We start from the raw sequence: 25,730 nt of genomic DNA on the forward strand, positions 1-25,730 counted from the left end.
GAGCATGTATCTTACCCTGAAGGGGCTGTTGGGCACGTTGACCTCCCCCCAGGTGATAATGATGGTGTGTTTAATGGGTTTGACAGGAGTGTAGGCACACACGAACGTGCTATCTCCCCTGTCTGTGATCTTGATATTGAAGGTGCAGCCTTCGGCATCCTGGGTAGACACACAAGCCTCGCAGTCACTTCTGCTGTGTGCCAGGTTTATGCGATATAAAAGCCACATCCCTATGAATAAAAATAAAGGCTCTGCAAACGTGTGTGCAACTCCATACCTGGGCGTAGATCTTCAGGTGGCCCTTCCCAGCCATGCGGGCATCAATGGTGAAGTCGGTGGATTTGTTTACGATGACCCCAGTTGGCTGCAAGCCTGGTCCATAAGCTTTTACCTGCATTTTTTTGGTTTATTTTAAATGCAACAAATAAAAGTTCTTGAAATGTGGTGTTATACTGACATGAACAGGAGTTACCTTTTCTGGGAAAACATCGTTAACAGCAGGAAGAATGTGAGCCATGAAGGGGCTGTCCTTGATGTCTTCGTCGTCACAGATGACGTGGACGGCGTAATCGCCAGGCTCGGTGGGCCAGTAGCGCACGTCACAGGAGCCGTCGCCCTTGTCATCGCACTCGATTTTAGCCTGCGACGGGCCTTCGATGGAGAAGCCTGGGGGAATTTAACATTCAGAGGCCGTAAAAAGCCTGGCTAGCAAAAGTATGCACATTGACTTTCTCACATTTTGTCTCGTTTCGCCCGCAAACTTTTATGTATTTTTTCTGAGCCGTGGATCTATGCAGAGATATCATTAGCTTTACAGTGATTGACTTGGCTTTCCTGTCAGCTTAGGAGTACATCCGCGTTCTAGCGTCTTTGACGTTGTCCAAAATACTAGTCTGTATCAAACTACAAATAAATAATAAGCTTAGCAGTTTTACAAAAAAGCAAAATATTTTTTACAGTTTCCAGGAACACATCATTATAAAATATACCTAACGACTATAGAATAAATGGAAATCATTCAGTTTAATAACTGTTCTTCATTCAAACCCTTTGGACTTTGGAGGTTTGGAGTTGCGTCACACTATTTCTATTTTCAGATGCTGGATTGAACAGAGAAATTTGATATATCCAAAGCTGGTGACGTTGATTTACAACCTAACCTCGCTTTAAACTTCTTCACTTCATCCCTGAGCTAGCTGCTGTGTTCTCTATGATGCTGTTTGTTCTCTAACGTTTCTCCAACAAACCTCTACGGTCTTCTCAGTACTGCTGGATTTATACCAAGACAGAACTGCACACATGCTGAGTCTAGTTTCTAACTAAGGTGTATAATTTTCTTTACGCCTCACAATCTCTGTGTGGGGTTGTGTTGTAGATACAGAAAATGGAAAAACTTTAAAAGAATGTCAGTGTGGCCGCAAGAGGCTTCAGAACAGTTTGACGAGCTGACAGTCTTACCCAGAGTTCCAACTTCAGTGCCGATAGCTTCGACCACAAAATCAGCAGATTTTCCCACCATGCCAGTCTTCAGACCCGGGCCCCAGGCCCTCACCTTCTGAAAACCTGCTTCACCTCCCACCTCCACTTCAAAGGGGCTGTGACGCACACAACAACGTCACTCGGCTTAAGCCTGATAATATACGAGGACAAAGAGGCTGAAGGCGGCGCCGGGATCCTACCTGCGCGCGATTGGCTGGCCTCCCCAGGTGATGCTCACTGTGTATTTACCGGGACTCAGTGGGTGATACTCGCACTCGTACACCCCGTTCCCGGCATCTCGCACTTTCACTTGTTCCTCCGCTCCAGCTGAGGATGAACACAGAGGTTTAGCATAGTCTGACTCTTCACTCAGAACCGCGTGATGCGCAGATGTGAATAAAACCTTCAGACACTGAGCTCAAACTACAGAAGACGTTAAGAAGGGGAAAGAGAAGAAAGCGATGGAGAGAAAAAGGAGTCTGTGTGACTCACTTGGTCCTTTGACAGAGACGTTCAGGGCACCGCTGCCAGCTCCTTTGGTGAAAACTTTGAAGTCTGCCACCTCTTTCACTCTCACGCCTTTAGGCTGGAGTCCTCTGCCAGTAGCTCTGCAAGCGTTGGGGTTTATGGCTGAAAGGAAGAAGTGCAAGAGAGAAAATTATTTCCGGGGGGGAAACAGGGACAGTGGTTTGACAGTAATGTTAGTATCCAAGCTGAATTCGCTGGAGAGTCTTTAAATGCTGACAAAAAAGATCCTGAAAACAACAATGATGCTTTTTTTTTTTTTGGGAACAACACACTAGACCAGATACACAACGCAAAGGGATAAACTAACACATTGCAGTGCAGAAAGAGGAGCATCCGCCAACATTTCAGTCAAGTCACTTAAAACTGTTGAAGGCAGGCTTTGAAAAGGAGAGACAGCTGATGCAAACTTTAGACATGATGGGAAAACAAACATGTCAACACCACAGGCAGAGATACCGAAACGAGGAAGAACGCAGCAATTCACAGAAATGCAAACGTAAAGACACTCAACCTCTATGAAACTATTTGTACAACACTGACGGTTTCTGAAAAGGACTGAGCCACCAAGCAGCGAGAAGACGGAACAAGCAAACCAAGCAAGGCGTTGCGCCGCGGCGCCCTTAAGTTTCAGGAAAGCACAGAGCCTGGCATAGGAGGGATGGAGCTGGGATGGTTTGACAAGCCCCTCCTATCAGATGCATACTAACTTGGACGGCCAGGTTTTGAGGGAGGGACACCCTTCGCTCCAGGAGGGGTGCGCACTGACTGAGGAGCTATCTGCAGAGGAGCTCCTCCTGGGGGAGGAGCAACTGCCGGAGCTAGAAATGACAGACAGCGTGGGTTACGGACAGTAGAGGAAGGCTCGACTGTTTCCAGGGAAAAAAACTATATGGCGGAAAATTGTGACAGATAGATCGCTTGCCCACTAAGAAATCTGATTTGTCTGAGTGTTAATGGACAACGCAGACGGATGGCTCACCCTCCGCGATGTTGACATTGAAAGGGCTTTTGGGGATCTCCTGGCCAGCAAACAGCACGTGGATGGTGTGAGGGCCCTCCAGCACCGGGCGATAGGTACAACGGAAAACACTGTCGCCCTTATTTTCCAGGATGAGTTCCACAGTGTCCTTTTTACCCGGCGGATCAACGATGACCACGCTGATGTCACCAGTACCAGCGCCTGAGCGTGACAAAGACATACAGGGTTAGCACCAAGGAAGGGGTTTTTTTTAATCAAAAGTTCTGGTGGATAAAGTGTGTTTTAGTAAGTACCAGCTGTGTAGATGTCAAAGTAGGTTGGCTTGTTGGCCACGTTGCCTGTAGCATCCAAACCTGGGCCCCGGGCGTGCACTTTGCTTGGGTCGCCCATTGCTTTAGCCACATTGACGGAGTAGGGGCTCTTGTCGATGTCCTGACCTGCAAACAGAACCTTCACCTACAGTCGAAGAAGAAGGGAAGGGAAATGAAAGACAGGGTGAAATCCTGTGGAATCCAAGGTCTGAGGAATAAAAACACGCCTCGATTTCTGGCAGGACACGATCAGATTTGGGGGTGTACGATTATTAGACAGGTTGCCCACATCACTAAATATTTCTCCTGTATAGGATGTTAAAAATTGTTATTAAAAGAGAGTAAGATCACTGTTCTAACAATGTTTTCCTGACGCACTTTCATGGTTTTACACAATTATGAGAAAAGCACATGTACGGCATACAGAATGACACAGAATGACATATTTTTGCCCACTTATACGTTTAAATTTCAATCACTTAATTATAAAAAAAGGAAAGAAAAAACATGTATTTATTTATCTTCTAAAATATCTTCTATTTTTTCAGGTTTTTTATACTAAACACTGGCAGTTTGGCATGGCAGCAATACTGTCCAATTTTCCATTAAAAAAAGGTATTGATATTGCTCTTGCAATTGAAAAAAAAAAACATTATTATTTGTCTGTTTCTATCACTGAATATAATATTATTTTTGCTCAAGTGATAATGATTATAAGATAAGTTCTATTTTAATGATAACACGGTATAATACTCATGTTATTTGTGTTCTTTAGTGGGGTTTATTGTCCTAAATAAAAGTAATACTAAAGAATTATGTTGCAAATATATTAATTAGTAACCCTAAAGTTAATAAGAAAAGAACAGTGGGTTTGCTCTGACCTTGTGGACACCCTCCACTTTTGGAAGGTAGGTGACAGTGTAGGTTCCATTCTTATTTTTGTTGGGCTTAACTTTGGCCTAGAGAGTAAAAAAAAAAAAAAAAAAAGTCAAAAAATTAAATCCCAAGAAAAGATGACACACTTTGCAAGAACTTGAAGAGTCAGCTGAACGGATGTTGAGATTTATGACTTGCCTCCTCTTTGTGTCCTTCAGGATCCTCGACAAACACCAAGACTTCCCCGCTGCCCGCCTCCAGAGTTTCCACCGTGAACACGGCGGGCTGCAGGACTTTGTTGCCATGAGGCTCAATACCTGGAAAGAGAGGAAGAGAGAGGAGAGAGAGAGAAGAGGCTGTAGGTGAGGCAGCCTGTCAGAAACAGGAAATTGTAACAAATAAAATAAAATAAAAATCTCAAACAGATATTATTCTTTCAATAAATTAACAGAATTGAGTGATTCTACGTGAGGAAGGAGGGCACAGAGTTTCAGGAAGACTCGGACAAAATATTACAGTACAAAATCTTTGACATTTTTAATTTAGCTTGCATACGGTGCCTTGTTTGGACAATTTACCCTCTAACTTTTCTGCATGTGGACAGAAAAGTTAGGCTCTAGCTTGCATACCTGGTCCATACGCTTTAACCTTGTCTGGGAAAAGCTGCTTGGGTTTTAGAGGAGCGCCGGGTTTCAACTTGGCCTTGGGGAACTGAGACAGGTACGTCATGACCGAGTGCTCGTCCACATCTGGGTCCACGATTTCCTCAGGGGCGATCACCTGAAACCCAGAATGCGCTGCAGGGGTTAATTGTTCAAACTGCCCAGGATGTTTCTGTGCAAAGATAGGCTTTGGTTTTCATTTAAAAAAAAAAAAAAGAGAGAGAGAGAAAAAAAACCCCAAATGAAAACTGATTCTTAAATGAACTGTACGTCATTTTCAACAAGGGTGTGGATTACTTTTTCGGCATAATAGAATTGGATTTAAGGATTAAACGCATTTATTCTCTCCACCTCTGACTTCTCTGTCTCTCTCTCTCTTAAGGCACTTGTTTGCCTGTGTATCGCACAGTGGCACAAAGCCACGCTTCACAACGGTTATATTTAACCTTAGGACAACAGGGTTAAGCCACCATGGGGGAATTTATCCTGAGCCAGACCTCTCCCCACATCTACTTAACAACACCACACTGGATTCCAGTCCCCTCCACCCGCCCACCCACCCAAAGGCCTGCAGAGCCGTGACATTACACCACTGGCTATCTAACACAAGCAAATGCTCGCTGGGAATAGATAACAACGTCTCTTAGCAAAACAAGTAAACAGCCCGCATGGTGCCCATTGTTATTCAGGGGAACGCTTACAAATGTACATGATTTATTTGCCGGCTTGGAGTGTGTTGAGAAATCTCACAACAAATTCGTGAACTTTACCAAATAAAACGTAATCGCCTACCGAGAGGTACAAAAAAAAGACGATGGAAGCGGTTGGGGATGAGAGGGGAGGCAGAGCTGGGTAATAAATATTTCATTTCATTCCCCTGGATGTTATCCTGGGAAAACACCAGCCTCAAACATAATCCTGTTTTTAATTACTAATATTTTTTTTTTCTAATTAGATGTTTGCACTGGCAAACTATTGGCTGCTTTGGGTTGCTCTGTGCTTCTTCTGCGATTTCATTTTTGACTTGAAGGAGAACAAAGCAAACATCCCTGCTTCTGTTTGTTGTTCCCAAATGAGATCAGGCTCACGGTGCAGAGCGGCGAGTCGCACCCCGCGCCGGGCGTCTGGGACGGGTCTTACCTGAGGGACGCCCAGCCAGTCGTCGGCCTGTTGCATGGCTTCTCTGGCATTCTGCACGGGATGATTGGGGTCCCACTCTGCCCAGTCGGGACACAGACCTAGCAGGAACGCAAAAGAGGCCAATTAGGAAAAGGCGTGCAACCGGTCTAACGAAAGGCAGCCGCTATAAAAAGGCCACTTAGGCTGTCAGTGCTATCTCTGCAGCGCTTGTATAGCACTGCGAGACTGGCTGACCTTACCCACGCTGCCCTGCTGCAAGCGATTCTGTATGTGTGACAGCGGATGTCTCTATCGGGAATTCACAAGAGGCAGCTTCGACAGACACAGCAGTGCGCTCGCTGCGGCTGAGTCTCGCATGCTCCGGGCTGCTAATGCCTAAATTGGATTAGTGCTGGCAATGGAGTGGTCACTCACTCAGAAGGCCCAGGAAAGCGCACCACAGAATGCTATGATGTGATCAATATTGACACAGAACCACTGGACACATGGGTTTCTTATTAAAAAAAACAAAAAACTGAGTGGTGTATCATATTCAATAAATTAGAATATGAGTCTCGTTTATCAGCTTTAAAGTACTTTCTGTTGTTAAAAATAGTTTTTTTATTGGTTTGAAGCAATATGAAAATGATGAAAATCATCATCATAATTAGCAGAAGTAAAGGCATTCAAACATTCGACTTTGTGTAATTAATCGATGCAGTTTGTTTCACTTAGTGGTAAGGTTCCTGAAATAAACAAGTTTTTCAATAATATTCTAACTTATTAGTGGGTCTGTACTCTGTAGCAGTAAACATAACATAAAGAAGAACTATATATGGTTATAAAAACAAAAGAGGAGTTATCTATCCTACTGTTCGGCTTTGTCATAGCCTGCTTAGTGAATATGCTTTTATAAATTTGAGTTAAATAAAGAACTTTAGTGGTTCTAACACGGTTCCTGTACATTAATGTGACAAGAATTTCAGATCAAAATGTCCAAAGTTCTAAATCTCACAATGAAATCACGTCAAGTATTTCTGTAGCTTTGCAAAGGAAGGAAGTGTGGATGAATTGCTACAACCTTTATACAATAGAATAGGGAATAAATTCAAATATTTAATCTATGATCGATTTGCCAGTGGGTGACACATACCCCACAGTGTTCCAGACTTTTGCAGACTGTACAGAATCCCTGCACCCACCGCAGCTTCCTTCTCGTCTTGCCTTAGCACCAGCAGATGAGACAAAATCGACCTTGTATGGTCATTGCAGCAGCACTGTGTTTAAAAGATGCGTCTCCTCAGATCAATGGCTCCTATAAACACAGTCAAACACGGTGTTCCACGTTTCTTACTCCCCCACTTTGCTCTTGGCGAGGCGAACCCGAGGGAGGACTCGCTCTTTAGCATTCATTGTTGGAGGCGAAAGCCTCGGCTGGCCGTTGATCAACTCAGCGTCCTTGTGGTCGTTGGATCTGAGGCTTAAGCAACTCCCTGTGCCAGATTACGCTGCATTTTGTTGCAGCCAAACATCCTCCCTCACACCTCCACCCCTCCCCCACAATTCCCCTCGATGGAAGAGGAGGAATGGTGCCTAAATTTGGGAGTGTTGTGCAGCACCGAGGCTATAAACACTAAAGCCAGACTTGGGCCTGTGGGCTTTGTGACACTGGAAGTCAGATGGTTTAGTTATCATGGAACAGCTGACAGGACAGCTCTCCCAGCACAATCAGAAACCTACTTTATAATGTAACGAAACACAAAATAGACACTCTGTGACGACGATATTTGAACGGTGATCATTGATTACCTTTTTATAAAGTGACCTGGGATCACAAAGTGGGGTTTGAACTCCTTAACTGTCACTCAGAAAGCTACTTGAGGACACCGGTGTCATTAAGGGGTTAAAGGGCAACTGCGTCGCACATTTTCTGACTCAGCATTTCCAGCGGACACTTTGAGCTCCTTACCCGGGGCGCAGTTGTCCACCAGGGCTCCGAGGGCTTTCCCGTCTCGCCAGTCGCGGTTGAAGTTGTTGATGGGCAGCTGCGGCACCTTGTTCTGAATCCAGCCCAGCAGGCGCTGCTTGGGGGTCAGCTTCTTGGTCTCCTCGTCGTCCTCGTCGTCCCACATGGGCATCGAGATGGAGTAGTGGAGGATGAGCGTCCATATGAGACCCAGGATGAGCTTCAGATTCCCGTCCACAATGGCTTTACTGTCTGTAGTGAGACAACAGAGAGACAATGGGGTTCATGAAGGGTTGAGCCGTTGCACACGTTTGGACAATCGAACGTATTTTGAAGTATTTAATGCAAAGGGTTTTCTGAAAATCTCTCTTCCTTGCCGTTCTTAAGAGACGGCCGCTCTATTTTAAGAAAGAAAAAAAAAAGCGATGACTGGGTACTGAGGTGTAAAGAATGCAGCACTCCTCACGCGCCCCCCCCCCATACCCCCCCTGCTCCTCGAGGCATTTTCTCCAAGACAGCTGTCTGGCTGAAGACCCTGTGACAGTTTGTCATGCAGTCACAATAGTCCACTCTGAACGCAGTGACAGCTGAGGATGTGTGGAGAAATGGATCTCCTCTCTGCATAAATGCCACTTGGATTTCAATTACCTCCCTAAAGTTGCTGCGCCAGAGAGAGATAAATCAAATAGGTGTAGATTAGAGTGCGGTGTCCACGCAGCTCGTTTCCAAAAGTTCTCAGATGGGAGAAAAGTTCGTCAAAGAGACTCACTGAGTCGCACTCGGATGCTGAAATTCAGCTATTAAAGCCAAACATTAACAACCTCTGAGGAGTTGGAAACTTTAAGGGTTTTTTTTTTGTTTGTTTGTTTGTTTTTTTCCGTTTTCTTCTTTTTTGTTGATTAACAAAGTTGCTTAACTGAGGACGGTTTTTAACGTGGCCTGCTTCGCTTTTCAGACGGTTATGTTTGATGTGTCGCCGCTCGACTGGCAGAGACAGGTGGGAGCGACGTCTGTCCGGCTTTACGGGTGACCGTGTGGCCAGAGAGGCATCCATCAAACGGTATCGAGTTACACGCCGTGACACATGTGCAACTGGCGATTCTTTTCGGCTTCCCCGCCGCAGCGAAGCTCGAGACTGTATTTTCGGAGGGCTCCCTTCTCTCGCTGGAGTGTGCCAGGAAGTATAATGCCGCCGCTTCGATGATCACACCTTGAGAGAAGGTACAGCTGGGCTGTACAGCGGGGATGTTTCCACGCCAAGCAGAATATTAAGCATGAGACTCATTAGCCATGAGGAGCAGCGTTTAAGGTGTAATCTGTGATTGTGACCTTTGCTCTCCTGTGATCAGCAGCGGGGCTGGAGATTGAATCTGGCTATTTGCAGTGTGGGTATAAACACACACACACACACACCGGAAGGGTGTGTGGGGGCGTCTCTCCTTCACAGTCCGACGGCCAAAACCTCAACCCTGCCAGGAATTTCACTGAAATGTGGGAGCAGCACTAAAACATGTAAATACTGTCAAACTCTAAAAGGTGCTTCCTAGGAAATCGGTGCTTTTCAAATCAAAACTTCCAATTTTGAGCAAGTCTGATTCTTTTAAATTAGAAACAAAAGGACCTGCAGGTTGTCTGGTAAAGTTTGGACCTAAACAGAAAATGTGGGAACCCCGTTTATCCTGATTTACGCATCAAAGCATCGAGCCTAATCTATATCTGATTAAAGTTAGACTAAAACAGAGCAGATCAAAGTACACGCTGCGGGTCAGTGCATTTAAAGACCAATAACAGGAGGAGTTCTTAGTCGTAATGCATTTATTTGATAATTTTATCCATTGATAAAACTGGTTTGGCTTTTATCAAAATTTGAACTTATTGGTTCCGATCAGAACCAATAACTGAATAACCGGCCTGATGAAATTTCTAAGCCGTTCGACTCCTATGTTCAACTCATTCTGCACTCTATTTAAGTCACACCTTTGTAATTCTGTGGATGTGATGAATAACACAAATATATGGCGAGCTCATGCAACCTGTGTGACGGTCCCAACGGACTTAATGTGTCCGATATGCACAAGTGCCGCCGATGGCCTTAGATCGCCCAAAACGGGACCTCGCCGCCCCGACCTGCCAGACACAGCTGTGTTTGTGAATGTGTGAGTGAGACTAATGCTCATCTGTGTAAAAACTGTAGCATTCTCATTAGCACAGCCTCGATACTTTTCCAGCCCCACAGCTCAGCACACTGCAGCAGCAGGAGTCGGTTCAAGCTGGCAGAGCCGCCGCTGGGTGAGGGACCCGATCCAACTCTGCGACCTCGGTGACACATTCTGCAGTAACTTTCCAATAAGCTCCCGACCCTCAACTCTGTCGACACAGAGGCCCCTGAAAGCCACGTCTCCGTTTCCTGGCACCTGGACTAATAAAACACTGAGGCAATTTTATCTTTTTTTTATGACTAATATTTCATTTTGGATTCCACAGCTAATTATAGGTCAGCGCATGTTTGCTTATCTAACGTGACCAGTACGATGTGCAATCTGTGTAATACGGCACATCATTCTGTAAATACCATTGCAAAAGTGAAACATGGTAATGGTAGGATCATCCTATGGGATTACTTTTATTTAGCAGCTACGGCGAGGATACTTGAGGCTGATTGGAAGATGGGTGGAGCCCGAATAAAGAAACCTGTTGGAGTCTGCAAAGGACTTCAGACTGATGAAGGTTTACCTTCCAGTGGTACGATGACTCTTAAAAAGACAACTGGAGATGCAGCGGCATGGTGTAGATCTATGGTTCTCAAACTGTTTGAATACTCAGAAGAAATGATGTCATTAATTATTGGTAGAGTAAATACAAGCATAGTAACCACAACAGTGAACGATAGTGAACCAATAATTGGTATCAAATCAGACATGAACTGGTTCCAGTGGAAGTCCTTACCCGATCATTTCCCTGCATCTTTCTTATTCATTTATTTTTTAGCACCGAACCAAAGTGTTTACCTAAGAAGGTTACGCAGAAGAGTGTGACTGATTAACCGGACACAATTGAAGAGAAAAAATTACAAAAAACTATTTTTCAAAACAGGTTTTTAAACGCAAGGCGTCCAGGTTGGATTTAGAGGTCAGGATTGATGAGAAGCCTCAGAACTTTCTGACTTCTAGGTACTTTTCTGATAGTTGTTTTTTATTTATTTATTTATTTACTTTAAGCATGTAAAAATTTGACCCATAATTAAACTGCACCCTTCAATAAGACCTAAAAAAGTTGAATTCATGTTGTATAAAACAGTGGTACTCAGGAAAATCTCCAGCTGCGTCCACGTTCTTTGAGGAGGACTGGTTGAAATGGAAAAATAATTTGTTAGAAAGCCCCAATTTTGCTTTCAATCTAGTTCAGCTTCATCTGTTTTTTGGGGAAATTACCAACTAGATGTATAAATAAATATCAGAGACACGGTGACCTCCAAAGACTTGCAGTATTACCTGCAGAGAAAGGTCATTCCATAAATGCACGCATGCAGGCCTGATGACACCTTGAACTAAATATCAAATCAAAAATCTATATATGTTCAAATGATGTAAAAAGTAAAAATAAAATAAAAAACACAGCATAGCAGCTCACCTATTGAGACCAGTTTGATGTGCTCCCTGTCCAGGAACTCCAGCGCCACGGACACGTTCTCCAGCTTCATCTGACGGAAGTTGGGCCTGGTGTGGTGCTTCCTGTACATCTTCTTCTGACTCAGCACCTCCAGGAGCGAGATGAGCTTCAGGCCGTCGCTGAAATCCCTCTGCAGGTCGGTGATGGTCTTGTTGACGCACTTCAGGTGCTCGTTGCACCACCTGGTGAAGGTGTTCTGCTGGATCTTCTTCCACGGCGCGTCCTCGGCCAGGTCCTTCTCCGTGGCGGGCATCTCGTCGTCCTCCTCGTCCCCAAAGTCCGTGGCCTGGTAGTACTGTGGAGGCAGCTGGTCCTCACCGTAGTTGTTGCTCATCATGATGGCCCTTTCCGCGTCCACTTTCTTTGCTTTCTTTCTTTTTTTTTCTTTTTTTTTTAAATAGCTCGGCGGTGACACCCGTGTGCGGAACGGCGAAGGAAACTTTTAGCGGGTCGATGGCAAAGAGCGAGAGGGGAAAAAGTCCAGTTGAGACTGAGCAAGGATTGTTCGGACACAGATGCGAAGGATCCCTCTCGCGGCGGTGATTGAATGAGCCGATAAAGCAGGAGGCTTTTCTTCTTTTGGCACCTTCTAGAGAAGTTGTCCGATGAGGATTGTACTTGGAGAAAAAAAAAAAGAAAAGAAAAAAAGTAGTGGATTTAGAGGCAGGTGAGCTGGAGCAGAGCGTGTTTAACTTGCATGCGGAGAGGAGGACGGAGGACGGTTTATAAAGGGGCCCCGGGCCGCGTCACTCTGCGTCTGTGATCATGGTCTATTTGTTAATCCATGAGGGAAACGGGAGTCGGGCTCGGTCTTCGCGGAGGACGAGGAGTGGGGCGGGGGCTGTGATTGGTCAGACCCCTAGCAGCGCAACACTTGTGGCATGCACCCTATTTTTAGGAGCTCCAATTCGGGCGACTGAGAGGTAGGAGTGGAGCTGGACTTGCTGACCGATTGTTGTGGATGTGTGTCATTCTGCGAGGGGGCAGGGGGGGCCACGGAGGGACTCAGTGGATGAACAACTAGACTAAGAAAAGAAGGAGTAGTGAGTCCCTGGGGGCCACGGGGTTTCATGCTGCAATTCAAGATTTTTTTGTTTCTCTCTCTCAAATGAAAATCCTCCAGTGATCCTATAAAGAAGAAAAGACTGTGGGTTTTAAAGAATGAGGTCATTATATGAGGTGACTGAGTCGTGTGTCTGACAGCTATCTGCCACCACAGTGAGATATGCATTTCAAGCAAAGGTCAGCGTGCTCACAGAGGCCTATGAGATTATATGTTGTACCATATGGGCTACGTTTAAAAAAAAAACAACTCCCTATTTGGATGGACAGAGCCGAGTTCTTGCACTTTGCAGTTGCAGAAGAATCCTGCAAAAGGATTTGTGTCTGTGTGTGTCAGCTACACACTCAGCAAATCTGGCATTTGTAGAAAAAGGTGCTCTGATCGGAGAAAACTGACGTTCCTGGCCTGTATGCAGAATGCCGTTTGTGCCAGAACGTCCTGAACATGTCATGCCTTCAGTGCAACAAGGTGAGGGCAGCATAATGCAGTATTTTTCTTCAACAAATAAAACCAAACTGGGGCTGTGAAAGACTGCAGGGCTTCACCTTCCTGCAGGGTAAATGTCCCAAACGTACAAGCAGAACCATTCCAGGTTTCTTCTGGTGTTGCGTTTTTTGTTGCACTTATTTCAGATCATCAAACTAATTCTGAGGAAATACAGAAGGTCGTTTTCAAATTGTGATTTTATTTTCTAAGGGAGAAAATCTGTCCAATCCAACCTGGCTCTTTGTAAAACTTGCACCATACCTCTACCATCATAGGTGAACTGTGATTAACAGCAAAAGCAGAGTTCAGATTCACTGGCCACATAGAAAGGAGTAGGTTCAGTGATCGTATCCTCTGGGGATGTGCTGTGGTGGAGCACAACCCACATATGGAGGCCTTAGTCCTCGACTTGGCAGTCGCAGGTTTGATTCCCGGCCTGGTAACCTTTGTCGCATGTCTTCCCCCTTCTCTCATTACCCATTTTTCTGTAAATTCTGTAAATAAAGACGACCAGAGTCAATAAAACTTAAAAAAAAAAAAAAAAACAGAAAATATCCTCCCTTCATGTAAAGAAATTCAAGAACAGATAAGAAACAAAATCACTGACATCCATTAAACTGGAACAGGTTATCCAAGGCTTTGGTGAACCGCAATAGGAGCCATTATCTAAAAATGGTGGATGGCCTGGACTTATTTAGCTCTTTATCAATCCAGAGGACCCCAAAAGCACTTTACGCTACATCGAGTCATTACCCATCCACACACACATTCACACCCTGGTGGCAGAGAGCTACTACTGCTCTTGGGTCTGGGAAGTGAGGCTGCCATGCACCAGCGCCACTGGGTTCTCTGATCACCACTGGTAGGCAAGATGGGTGAAGTGTCCTGCCCAAGGACACAACGACTGGCACAGATGGAGTTGGGATTTGAACCAGCAACCCACTGGCGACATACTTACACACTCTTACCACGGTCGCCAACCTGACGACTTTATTCCAAATGGTATCTGTGAAGTCTCAAAATAAGACAGGAAGAACTCTTCCTGTCAAATGCTTTATGGCAGCTATTATCACTACGGATTGGCAGAACCAGTTACTATGGATACATTTGACCTATTACCAGGTTGGCTTGGGTAGAGCTGTTCTCATAATAGAGGAAAACCATTTGTTGAAAGCATTTTGCATTTACTCAGGTTTTTGTCTGACGCTACGCCACAGTAGATATGTGCAGTTTAACGATTACGAAAATGAAATTTTTGCAGAAATAAATCAAATTTTCAGCGCAAAAAGCAGCGTCTTCAACGTGAAAGTTTGTTTCATTGAATTTCCAGCAAGTGAAAGTGTCACCTCCGGATCTGCTCGCTGACAGCACCGTGAGGAGGCAGTACATAAGTTTATAGAAAGAAAAGAAAACATATCTTGAGGAGTCAGTAAATGTTGTGTTTGCAGCGAGTTCTGGGATTGTCATGGCGCTGTGACTCAGCACTGGTTGACACCAGCTGCCAGCTCCAGCTTGGATAAATAAGTGGGAGGTAAGAATAACTGTGACACATGCAGGAAGACAGGGTCTCAGGAGGGCGGCTGCAGCGGGGCGACCCCAGGTGGGTCTCCTGGAAGGTCATCCGACACCACAAAACATTTGAGGCGTTTCTTTAAACCCTGCTCTCTTGTTTTACTTCCAGCCTCTGTCGGCGTAAAGCAGTTATCTGATCTAAACATGGAGCGTGTAGTCACTTAAAGTGAGTCAGCGCCTCTCTGAGGGCTGGGCGGATGTTCAGGTGTCGTCCTTTTCAAACCGAGTTTGCTTCCAGACAGAGTACTCACCTCCTCGCTTTCAGTCATGACGCAGCCGGAGCGGTTACAGGAAGGCCTGAAGCAGGCGCCGGAATATTCTGGAGTGATAAGAACCACTTAACACACAGAGATATGCTCCGAGCTGGAAGAATTACACAGCCGAATGAAAATCTTTTTTTTTTAAATGGAAAAAAAAATCACAAGACATGGGAACATTTACGAGGAGAAACTTTGTTGCTGTAAACTAACACCGCATGTCATCCTAAAGGTACCACTTCAGACAGATTGGTGGCTGCATTATGCTGTGGGAAATATTAGAAAAATGTTTGGATTATGTTCTCAGGCTTTGGGGAAAGTTGGTGTTATTTCCATTTGTTTCCCGTTTTTCTTTTTGCCGCTATATTTTACGAGTCACCGTTAACACACACCCTTTAAAGCTGTTCTAAATTATTTTTATTTAAACAACAACAACAACAAAAAAAACAAGTTTGCCAGAATGTATTTTCATTCATTTATCATTGTTTCACAAACACAAAATTGCAAGACTTCCCCCCACCTCCCTTGTTCGTAAAATGCTTCTCAATGTGGTTCCAGCTCTTCTGCTGGAGGTAAGTGATCAGAATGGTCTAAAGCTCAGTTCATTCATTACCTTTTTTTTTTTTTTTAAATAGTCAAAAAGTGATGAAAATAGAGCAAATAAATAAATAAATCGCTGAGCCTCATCTGTTGATCTGGCCTTTTGACTTTTTATCTTTAAAGCTCGCCTGTGGCTTTTTCACTATCTGCCTCGCACCTTTTTTTTTTTAATTAGCTTTTCCCCTGTTTGCCTGTCAGTTGAAAGTATTAATTATTTAAAAAGGGATTTGGGGTGAATTTGCTGTGCAGATAGGCCCAGGGCCATCGGCTATTTGATTAGCCCATTAAGACACTTTTTAATCCTTTAGCTGCAACTCTTGACACAGAATGAGACAGGAACCTGATTCAGAATCCTAAGGGAGGTTTGGCAGACTTGGGGGTGGGGGAACTAATTTACTTTAAACCTAGGCTAGCTTTTTACACAAAGCTGCACATCCAGGGTACTTTCGGAAAATTAGATTCCCCTAATCTCAGCAAACCCATGAGCTGTGTGCAGTGTGCAGTGTGCAGTGCCGCAGCGGCTTGTGGTTCGGAGGCCTGGTCGTCAGCAACGTTAACACGCCGCTTCCCCGCCGCCCGCTTGCGTCCAAACTGCGGCTGTGAGATCGTGTCACGTCTGCGGAGTTATTAATATCGGTACAACCCGTGTGTAACGCGACGCCTCCAGAGGGACGGTTCCTGCTCCGGCTGAATGTTTTTCATGAATGGGACTCCCGGACAGCTTACATCTTGTGAGCATGACGGTCGGTGAGGTCAGCCGCCCGGGAAAGAAAGTGCCCCTCAGACATCATGTGGGTTGGATATATTTATTTTCTCGACTCATTCGCAGTACAAAATAGACATCCAGGTAACAAAATAGCCGCGACTATATATTGAAGACGAACCAACGCAATAAATATGCAAAAGCGGCGAGCTTCGGAACACTGTGCAACATTGACGCTTCGCAAACAATAGTAAGAACAATGAAAGAAAATGAAAATAAAGACGATGTCCTAAATTGCCCGGCAGAGGCGTTTGTACCAGTTGATCTTTTTCACATTTTTGTTTTATTTCAAAACACAGACTTGAAAGGAGTTTCGTGGGGATCGGGTAAGACCGATTTCTCATAATTGTGACATGGAATAAAAAACGATACATGCGCCAGGGGAACCGATTGGCTTCAAGAGTCTCCTATTACGCGAATAACCTCCACCTGTGTGACTTAATCTCATTATGAATCCAGCTGTTCTGTCGTTCGTGAACAAACAGCATCATGAAGACCAAGGGACGCAGTGGAGAGCACAAGGAGAACAGGTGTTGGGTTACAAAACAATATGAGCGCAGAACTTTTTCACCAACAAGCAAAACATTGTGTGGCAGAAAACAAACACTTGCAGGTCACCCTGAATGTGCCAGCCCCACTTTGAGACATGGGAGAAGCAGTATCATGCTGTGGGGAGTATTTTTCTCCAGCCTCTTGCAGTTTTACGGAGAGAAATCAGCGAGAGGCTGTGACCCCAACAATGACCCGACACATACAGCTGGATGTACAAGGAAATGATTTAAACCATTTTTTTTTTCAGAATGGTCCAGTTAAAGTATAAATGCAATTGTGACTCTGTGCAAAGACTTGAACACGAATGTTCTCCATTCAATCTGACTGAAGCTTTGATGAGTTGCGAACGTTTTCTTCCCACTTCATGCAGTCCTTTGCATTGGCCCGTCACATAAAACGCCAAAGAGATCAAATGCAGTTTGTAGTTTGTAAAGCGACAAAACGTGGAGACATTCAGAGGGAAGGATTGCTTTTGCAAGGCGCTGAACATAATGCAGTATTTAATAGGACTTCGGTTCATGTTACAGGTGGGTCAAGTAGTGGCAGCTGCAGTCCTGTGGCACGTGTCTACTTCATAAAATCTCATTGAAGGCAGATAAAGCTCATTAAAACTCTTGTTTGGCAATAAAAGTGTCTGAAATTCAGAAGACTGACCAAAAAAAAAAAAGAAAAGAAAAAAAAGGAAGGTTTCATGTTGACTTAATGCATACGACGGCTGCCAGGGGGTTTTTAAGAAAGACATCTGGAAAGTAGTCCTCTGACTAACGATGCCATAAATAAACATTTACATAGCTAAGAGTTTGGCTATCAAATATACAATGCTCTTTAAAATAGAATTAACTTTCTACAAAGCTGGTACAAATGGATTTAAGAAAGAACTCTCTCCCATAGTACTGCATGTTGCCTCTATTTACAGGAAGTAGAAAGGAACCAAATTCACATAACCGGCATAAATATAGTTTTGTGCTTCTATGCGTTTCTAGCATGCTTTGAGTTCGAAGCGATTGTCACCAAAACAAAAAACAAAAAAGAACATTTCACAAACGTAAACAATGTCCTTCGATTACATACAGAAGTCGACGGTAGAAGATGCTTAGATAGGTTTTATGATCTCCTATGTACAAGATTCAGACACAAATCACGTCCTAAACTTCTAATAGATCCTCAAAACAAAACATTTGGTACTTTGTCAGATCTTCACTCTTGAAACTGGCAGAAATCCTTTTCTAACTGCGGTACCTTTAAAAAGCTGAGGAGGTTTCCCAAACATTTAGCCAACAAAGCCTGACAGAGTAAATATATTTATATATATAAATAAATATTTTTACATGAAACTGAAATGCATCTCAATAAATTAGAATACAATCATATTATGGTCGCAAAGTTCGTAACTATAGCTTACAGCTGCTGCGAACCCAAATTCAGTTTCTGAGAATAACAGCAGATTAGATAAAGCCAATGGAAATACTGTTCCAATTCAGAAATGTTGAAAAATAACAGGGAAGATTACAGAGTTGTTCAGCAGACACTGACAGACGCTCACAGAGGGCTCTATGCAAGAACCCTGACGGAAAGTTGAGCGAAATGAAAAATTGTGGCGCTAAAAGTTCCTTGAATTTGGCGGAGTGACGAGGAACTGAATGCAAGATGCTTGAGTGTAAAGTTTCCAGATATTCTGATCGTTTGGGAAGCGTGTCGTCTGCTGGCGTCAAAATGTCCAAAATTGGCACCGATGTCTGCAAGAAAACATTGGAGCGCCTCATTCTTCCCTCTGTTGACAAGCTTCATGGAGATGCAGATTTCCTCCCCTTGCTGCCAAATCAGTGGCTGATTTAATGACCGGGACTGGTCAGCAAGCCGGCCTGACCGAAAGCCCAGAGTGAATCCATGAAGTGGCGATTCATGCACAAGTAGCCCTGCGTAGGACACGGCGTAGTATTTAGTGGGTCGACTTTTCTGCACTAAAACTTGTTTATGAGACTAAAGCAATATTCAAGTTTTCAAATAAACAGGATTTTGGGTTCTCATCAGCTGTAAGCCATAATCGTCTAAATCAACAGACAAAGAGACATCAAACAAATTCCTCTGTGTGTAATTAATCTCTAAAACCCCTGAATTTCCCCGTTTTTCAACTAAATCACTGAAATAAATTAACCGTTTGATCCCATTCTTCATCAACTAGACCATTTGCTGTATGGGAGTTTCTTCAGAAAGCCAATAAAAATATTTGCTAAGGAAAAATAAAGACTTCAGAAAATCTTACCAGAGGAGTTTGATGCAGAAAGTCTGAAGTGCGAGAATTCGAGCGAGAGCGCTTTGTTGCACGACTGTGAGTTAAAGGCGAAAGAGGAGCCGACTTCATCCATAAGAGGATCATTATTGGGGTTTTACAATAAGAACAAGTTGTTCATAAATACAGGCGTGTAAACTGACTGGATGTCAGGTTTTGAGCTCGCTTTGTTCAAACTTACAGACAGAGGATTATTTTCATTGTCATCCGAAACACCTACCTAACACAAGAGGAAACATCAAATGAAATTATTCAATTTTACAAAGTCATTACATCTTAAGTAGGGAATAATAAGAACAAACATGTCACATATTAAAAGAGAAGAAGGTCATATTCACAGAGGACTGTCACAACACAAGCGTACGTCTATTGAACAGATTACTTCTCGTTCGCACTGCAGCGCTTAGACCGACCCCGTCGTTCCCAGTCCGAGTTTTCCTGCGCCGTCTCGCTCGAGGACAAACTTCCCACGTTTTCAGGTGTTACGATGAAATGATTTCTGTTCAGTCGGCTTAGGTGGCGAGAACGCAGGCTGGTCCGAAGCGGACGTCCGTCCCATCCAATCAGCACCGGACGAGAGCTCTCAACAAGCCGGCCATTGCCAGTAGCAGGGCTGTGGCTGCGGAGAGAGTCACAATGGAGTTCCAACCTACCTCACTCCCCTGAGGGGACAGACAGACAGACAGACAGACAGACGGAAAGACAGAAAGTGTTAGGACATTTGGAGTAGTTTTGCGTTTGCCCTCGTTCTGGTAAAAGGTTTGAGGAAGCCGCTGATCCGTCTAAATGTACATTTAAATGTTTGGCTTTTACTGACGTACCTGAGCTGTTTGTTTTTCTCCTGGTGTAGTGATAAAAAAACAAAACAAAAAAAACAACCTCTAACATCCCGGATGGATGTTTTTTGGCTTAGATCCAGCTTGTAAGCATAGCCCATAAATTTTCATCAGAGTTGAGGTTTGGGCCAAACCTGCTTTATCTGATCTAAACCCAGTTTTTTTTATGTGCTTTTGCAATCGTTGTCCTGTCACAAGTTTCAGCCAGCTACTAGTTGGGCTAAGAGTTAGAGACAGTCCTCCTTCTTCGTTTTTGCATCCGCATTAAGTAGCATGCCGGTACGAACCCCCACCATGATGCTGCCGCCACCAAATCCCACAGTGGATGCAGTGACGTTGACTCTTCCTCTTGCCGGTACTGATTCAAACTTTACATCTACTAACCATAAAACCTTTCTGCAGACGGCAGCTGTAAATTACGGTCAAACTATAACATGTTGATTTGTGATCATGTTTTGTTTACTTGGGCTGCGGGCCGCAGTTTCGGTCCGATGGAAAATTGATCATTTTTGAACCGCTACTGAAAGGCGACAAAAATGAACCACTTCATTTATACAGGTCCAACTCTCCAAGGGACCAAACTGTTCAGAAGGTGCGTATATCCGAGCATGTTAATTCTGGAGAAAATTCAGATTTGTTCACCAAAATCATGTATTTAATTCAAAGGATTGTTGTTGTTGTTTTTTTGTTTGTTTGATTTTTTTGTATCCTGGAAAAGAAACAGTTCAGATGCATCACTAAAAGCCTAGAAAGTGTGACTTTCACACCCCACAGCGACTGAATATTAACTTCTTCTCACTGGAATTGTATTCAAGGATTTTACCAGGACATTTAAAGAATAGTCCACCATCTTTAGGAAATGTGAATAGATCACCGCATTTTCAAATAGATTACAAACACCGAGGCAAATCCAGGCATCTCAGACTCCACCGGCTCTTGGTGAGGATCTTGACCCGCCCTCACCAAACCACTAATTATTGTTTTCAGATTTCGGCTTGCGTACACGCTGAAAAAACACGACACAACGTGGTGTTCGCAACTCAAGTGTCCAGATGTTTCTTTAGCTCGGTGTTAGCCGAGATGAGTGTAGCCCGGGCCACGTCGTCGCACACTCGCTGACAGAAACTGCTCAGACGTTTTCCTCCGCTCTTAACTGAGTTTAATAGAAGTCAGGTTACGATGGCTGGATGGTTCATGCAGAAAAAAATTACCCAAACCCACCACACATGAGGAGCGACTGGACAATACAACCAGCGCCTCACGCTGTACACGAGAGCCAAATTCATCCAGCCTGTCCAAACTTGGGCATTTAACGGTTTATGTCAGCATAAAACATCATAAAACATCGCCAGTAGAGCGACACGCACTGCTTCTCTGTCTTTCTTAAAGCTGTGAAACATTTTAAATAAAAAGTAGAAGAGCCTCTTATTTAGCCTATATATAAAAACTTGCAAGAGCGATAGCCAGGGGTTTACTTTGAATTCAAAGTTGGCTTTTAAAAGTGGCAAACACTTTAATGAAAGTAATTACCTCTCAGTTCTAAATATTAAGTCACGTTTACACCGGTGCCTGACTGATTAGAGGCTGCGTTCAAGAAAAAAAATACACTTTTTAATAAAAATAAATAAATAACAAGAACAGCTATGAACATTTGTTTCCATCTATTCATATGGATATTTAAATGTTTATCTTGTCTATTTGGTGAACTTTGATACACCATGAAGTCTCTGGATCTTTGCTGCAGAGAGTAATGCACATTTTATAGTTTATGAGGCGCACCTGGAACCCTCTTATGGCCTTTTGATGCCACGTTTTCCCTTAAACACAAAAGAAATGTTTATGAGCTCATGTTTGTCACTGGAGACGATGCAGATGCGCCTCAAGGAGGACGGCTCTGGGCGCGCTCCGGTGGCGTAGAGGTTAGCGCGCCCCACGTTTGGAGGCCTTCAGTCCTCGACGTGGGTTCGATTCCCGGACCTAACCTCATTTGCTGCATGTCTTCCCACCTCTCATTCCCCCTTTCCTGTCAGCCTACTGTGAAAAAAGGGACACTAGAGCCCACAAAAAAAGGACCCCCTGGTGGGGAAAAAAAAAAAAAAAGAGGATGGCTCTTATACAGAGTGCAATCAAAGCTCCTATTGTATTGTGCAACAGTTAAAACGATCAAAATAAAGGCGATTACAAACCTGTAAGCTTGATCATGCCATAATTTTTTTACTCTTCTTATCTAAAACTCGAAGGGGCATTTTGCAATTTGGAGGGGGTTTTAGTTCTGATTTGTCAAACTGCTCACCCGTCCTGTCATGTTGAGCTTGCATCATGAAACTAAATCATATCATTTTGATTATCTGGATTAAGATTAGAATATTTCAAACACGCAGAACAAATTCAGATCAGTCTTTCGATAATCTGTAACAGTCGACAAGAAAGGAGTGAAGTTATTAAACAGTTGCACCTAAAAATATTCAACCACCACTGCAGATTGTTTGCAAAAAAGTGCTTTAATTAATTTAATAGACATAGCATTTGGCATATAATAATAATAATAATAATAATAATAATAATAATAATAATAATAATAATAATAATAATAATAATAATAATAATAATAAAGATTATTTCCTGGCACAAGCAGAGGAAAGGAGGACACAATGAGTTGGTAAAGGCCTTGAATTTTTGTTTGCGAGGCTAAACTTAAAGGAATAGAGCCAACATTACCTGGAATCAAGATGGGTTCAGGTTCAAGAAATCCTGGTTGGAAAATGTCTGTGAGGACGCTAAAGCTTGAGCCTCCCCAGATCAGGACAACAACGGTTACTGCAAACAGCCGCTAGCTTGTATACTTAGCAAATAAATAGGATTTGCAGAAGTGATTTGTCTCATTTTTGTAAAACTGTTTTAAAAGGTTTTGCTTAAAGCTTGAGTTCCTCCTCTTTTTTTTTGCCACAATTGAGTCATTTCTTTACTTTCTTTTTGAATTTGTTATTTAATTAGCTACTTAGCTAGTTTGCTTAGCACTACTGGAAGATTTCCTATGAAGACGTGTCTCAGGTGATGTTTTGTTAGGAATGTCCAAATGAGCAAAAACAAAAAACAAACCAAAACAATTCATCAGGTAGAGATAAGCTCCTGCCATACCTTGCTCTCTGGGACGCCAGCTCCGACAACCAGCACCAGACCACAGCCACAATTATAATCATTCCTACGAAGGGGATGGAGAGAACAGGGTGCTCAGATGGATGGATGAAACTCTGAGGAGGGAACAGAAAACAAACACAGGGACCATGGAGGTGACAGGGGTGAATGAATGGATGCACTGACAGAAACAAAATGATAATAAATATACACTCCAGAACAAACACACAAAAAAAATGAGACATGGTCTAATGCTGGGATTTACATGGGGAAGGACAACAATGGAGCAATTTAAACGTCCTATAAAGCAGACAATGGCATAAGCATTGAGTCAAGATGAGAATGTGTGCTCAGGATTCGCGCGGCGTGTGATGGTTTGAATAGGCCGGAAACAGAAAGATGAAACAACGTGAGGGGACGGCTTGGAGGCGTTTCATTCTCTCTATCCTCGTTACGCCGCTAATTTGTCGTCTGACAGGCTGAGAGGTCATGGACATTCAGAGAACAAGGACAGCGTCAGAGGCGGGCACGGGCAGACAGCTTGACATGACGCAGACACACTGCTTCACTGCTGTTGAAGACAAAACATCAGGTTGTGTTTTTCGTCCTGTTTTTGTTTGGTCTTTGAGCACTAATGGATTCAGTTTTTACCTAATTGGTCCCAGATTTAGAAGATGAATAAGTATCATAAACAAGAAATAGAAAGGTGTTTGGCTGTTTATTTTTTGGCCGTAAGCGTTGAAAAGCCTGGTCATTCCCCCACATAGAGCTTAGTATGTAGGCTCCAGACATAAAACGATTTCTCCTCTCTCCCAAGGCCAAACGGCTTTTGGTCGGTCATTGTGGTCACTGTTTGTTCAGAGATTAAACTGTTTCATGACCAATATGACTCGTTTCTTTAAACTTCAACATCCCCATCTCGTAAACATGACCAAATAGCAGAACGAGCTTAAGTAATTAGTTTTCCTTTCGGCTCAGTTTGAAGCAGAGGCACCCAAACTGCAGCCTGACGGTGGTTTGTAGCCATTTGTGTGACTCACGACTTTACATCAAAATACTACTATCTCAGCCTGCCCCCACATGCAGAAAGAAGATTGTGTTCAAGACAAAGCGCTTGTCTTCGTTCATGTTCACACTTGATCCTTTCATTGGATGTTTGTTGCTGGACAACAAAAAAACTTTGCTCAAAAGTTTGCAGACTTCGGCGCACACATTGATTACGTTTAGCTAAATATCGCAAGTGTTTTTGAGAGTAGACAACAATATTTCTCCACCATTCAAATCATACTTTGGGAGATTCTGTCTTTTAATAAGAAAAACATGGAATAATTATGTGTTAATTTGAGTGCTTTATCTCTTTTAATTAAAAATGTGGTGTGAAGATTGAGTAGGTAAATAAAAAAAATAAATAATCGCCCTTGAAATTGTTTTTGCAATTTCATTTTAGAAACATGTGAACTTTTGGACTGGAAGGTAAATGTTTTGGAATAACATTTACTTCTATTAAACTGTAACAATAGTAGAAATAAAATTTTTTTTATCTCTTTGCTCAACCGTATAAAAGAAAAATCAGGCTACATTAGCATCAGTGCGCTACAAACCTTTTGTTGTGGAAAGCTCAACATCCCCACACTCTGAAAAATCGTATAACACATTAATATGGAAATTGGACTGCTTTTAAGTTTTTTGTTGAAATAATAATTGTGCGAAATAGAATAAAAAAATAAATAAAAAAATTTTAATGGGTCCTCAAAATATTTTGATAATCAAAAATTGATTTAGTCATCCATAATCTTTTTTTTTTCTTTCATTCTTATTTTTATTTAATAGTGTTTTTGTCCATCAACAGTATTCAAGCACCATCTTCACAGAGAGGTCAGGACACAGACAGTGTGGACGTGACGGGACGATTTCCCCCGACCCACACAGGAAAACAAATGCTGATATGAGCCGACAGGCCAGATCAGTTCATATCAGAACGTGTATCTCCACAGTATGGGACACATAAAAAGTGGGCAACACACACAGGACACAACGAGGCGTAATGTGAGTCCTATGCGTTAGTCGTAGCTGCAGAGGAAAAAGCATTTCTTTCATCATGCAGAAAATGTCTGGTTCGAACAGCTAGTTTAGAGAGCATGCATGTTATAAAGTAAATGCCAACATTTTTAACGTGCATTTGTTCGGAAATGCACTGTTTATTGTCTTATAAGCATATTCATACCCCTGGAGTGTTTTCACAAATTTTATTGGGATTTCATGCGACAGTCCAACATGAAATAGTTGATAGTTGTAGAGTCAAACTATGCTCTACTCGACACCGTCGTAAATTGCCTTAAAAAGTTACAAAAATGAGCTGTAACCGGAGCAAGAGATGGTTCTGCCACACATTGGTCCGGCAGTGATGAATAATAACACAGTTTTCAGAAGTCATTAAAATACAAGGATTCTTATCCTTCCACTTCACAATCTTGTCGGTCTCTCACATAAAATACCAATAAAATACACTGAAGAATTTAGCTGTAATATGTCAAATCTAAAAAAGAAATGACTATGGATAACACTGAAAAACATAATACATACCTAA

At 43.1% G+C, this 25,730-nt stretch overlaps 2 protein-coding genes across 4 annotated transcripts in view; both read right to left on the reverse strand.

Annotated features, from left to right (window-relative positions):
* LOC122835406 (filamin-C-like) overlaps positions 1–12,312 on the reverse strand; it is a 30,638-nt gene extending 18,326 nt beyond the window's left edge. Inside the window, exons 1-15 of one of the 2 annotated variants that reach the window (XM_044124466.1) lie at positions 11,551–12,312; positions 7,924–8,172; positions 5,976–6,073; positions 4,803–4,953; positions 4,372–4,490; positions 4,179–4,256; positions 3,280–3,442; positions 2,987–3,187; positions 2,715–2,825; positions 1,972–2,109; positions 1,680–1,806; positions 1,459–1,595; positions 473–666; positions 278–391; positions 16–159 (exon numbers count right to left, since the gene is read on the reverse strand). In XM_044124466.1, coding sequence (XP_043980401.1) covers positions 16–159; positions 278–391; positions 473–666; positions 1,459–1,595; positions 1,680–1,806; positions 1,972–2,109; positions 2,715–2,825; positions 2,987–3,187; positions 3,280–3,442; positions 4,179–4,256; positions 4,372–4,490; positions 4,803–4,953; positions 5,976–6,073; positions 7,924–8,172; positions 11,551–11,926 — 2,400 coding nt within the window. In that variant the 5' untranslated portion in view covers positions 11,927–12,312. The remainder of the gene's footprint in view (positions 1–15; positions 160–277; positions 392–472; positions 667–1,458; positions 1,596–1,679; positions 1,807–1,971; positions 2,110–2,714; positions 2,826–2,986; positions 3,188–3,279; positions 3,443–4,178; positions 4,257–4,371; positions 4,491–4,802; positions 4,954–5,975; positions 6,074–7,923; positions 8,173–11,550) is intronic. The other variant, XM_044124468.1, reaches the window with a different exon arrangement.
* Positions 12,313–16,359: 4,047 nt separating this feature from the next.
* The window catches only part of LOC122836010 (coiled-coil domain-containing protein 136-like), a 33,357-nt gene continuing 23,986 nt past the window's right edge, over positions 16,360–25,730 (reverse strand). The window contains exons 8-9 of one of the 2 annotated variants that reach the window (XM_044125611.1): positions 23,147–23,259; positions 16,360–19,834 (exon numbers count right to left, since the gene is read on the reverse strand). In XM_044125611.1, the coding sequence (XP_043981546.1) occupies positions 19,822–19,834; positions 23,147–23,259 (126 nt within the window). In that variant the 3' untranslated portion in view covers positions 16,360–19,821. The remainder of the gene's footprint in view (positions 19,835–23,146; positions 23,260–25,730) is intronic. The other variant, XR_006371384.1, reaches the window with a different exon arrangement.

This window comes from Gambusia affinis, linkage group LG08 (genome assembly GCF_019740435.1).
Source record: "Gambusia affinis linkage group LG08, SWU_Gaff_1.0, whole genome shotgun sequence".
NCBI classification, from domain to species: domain Eukaryota; kingdom Metazoa; phylum Chordata; class Actinopteri; order Cyprinodontiformes; family Poeciliidae; genus Gambusia; species Gambusia affinis.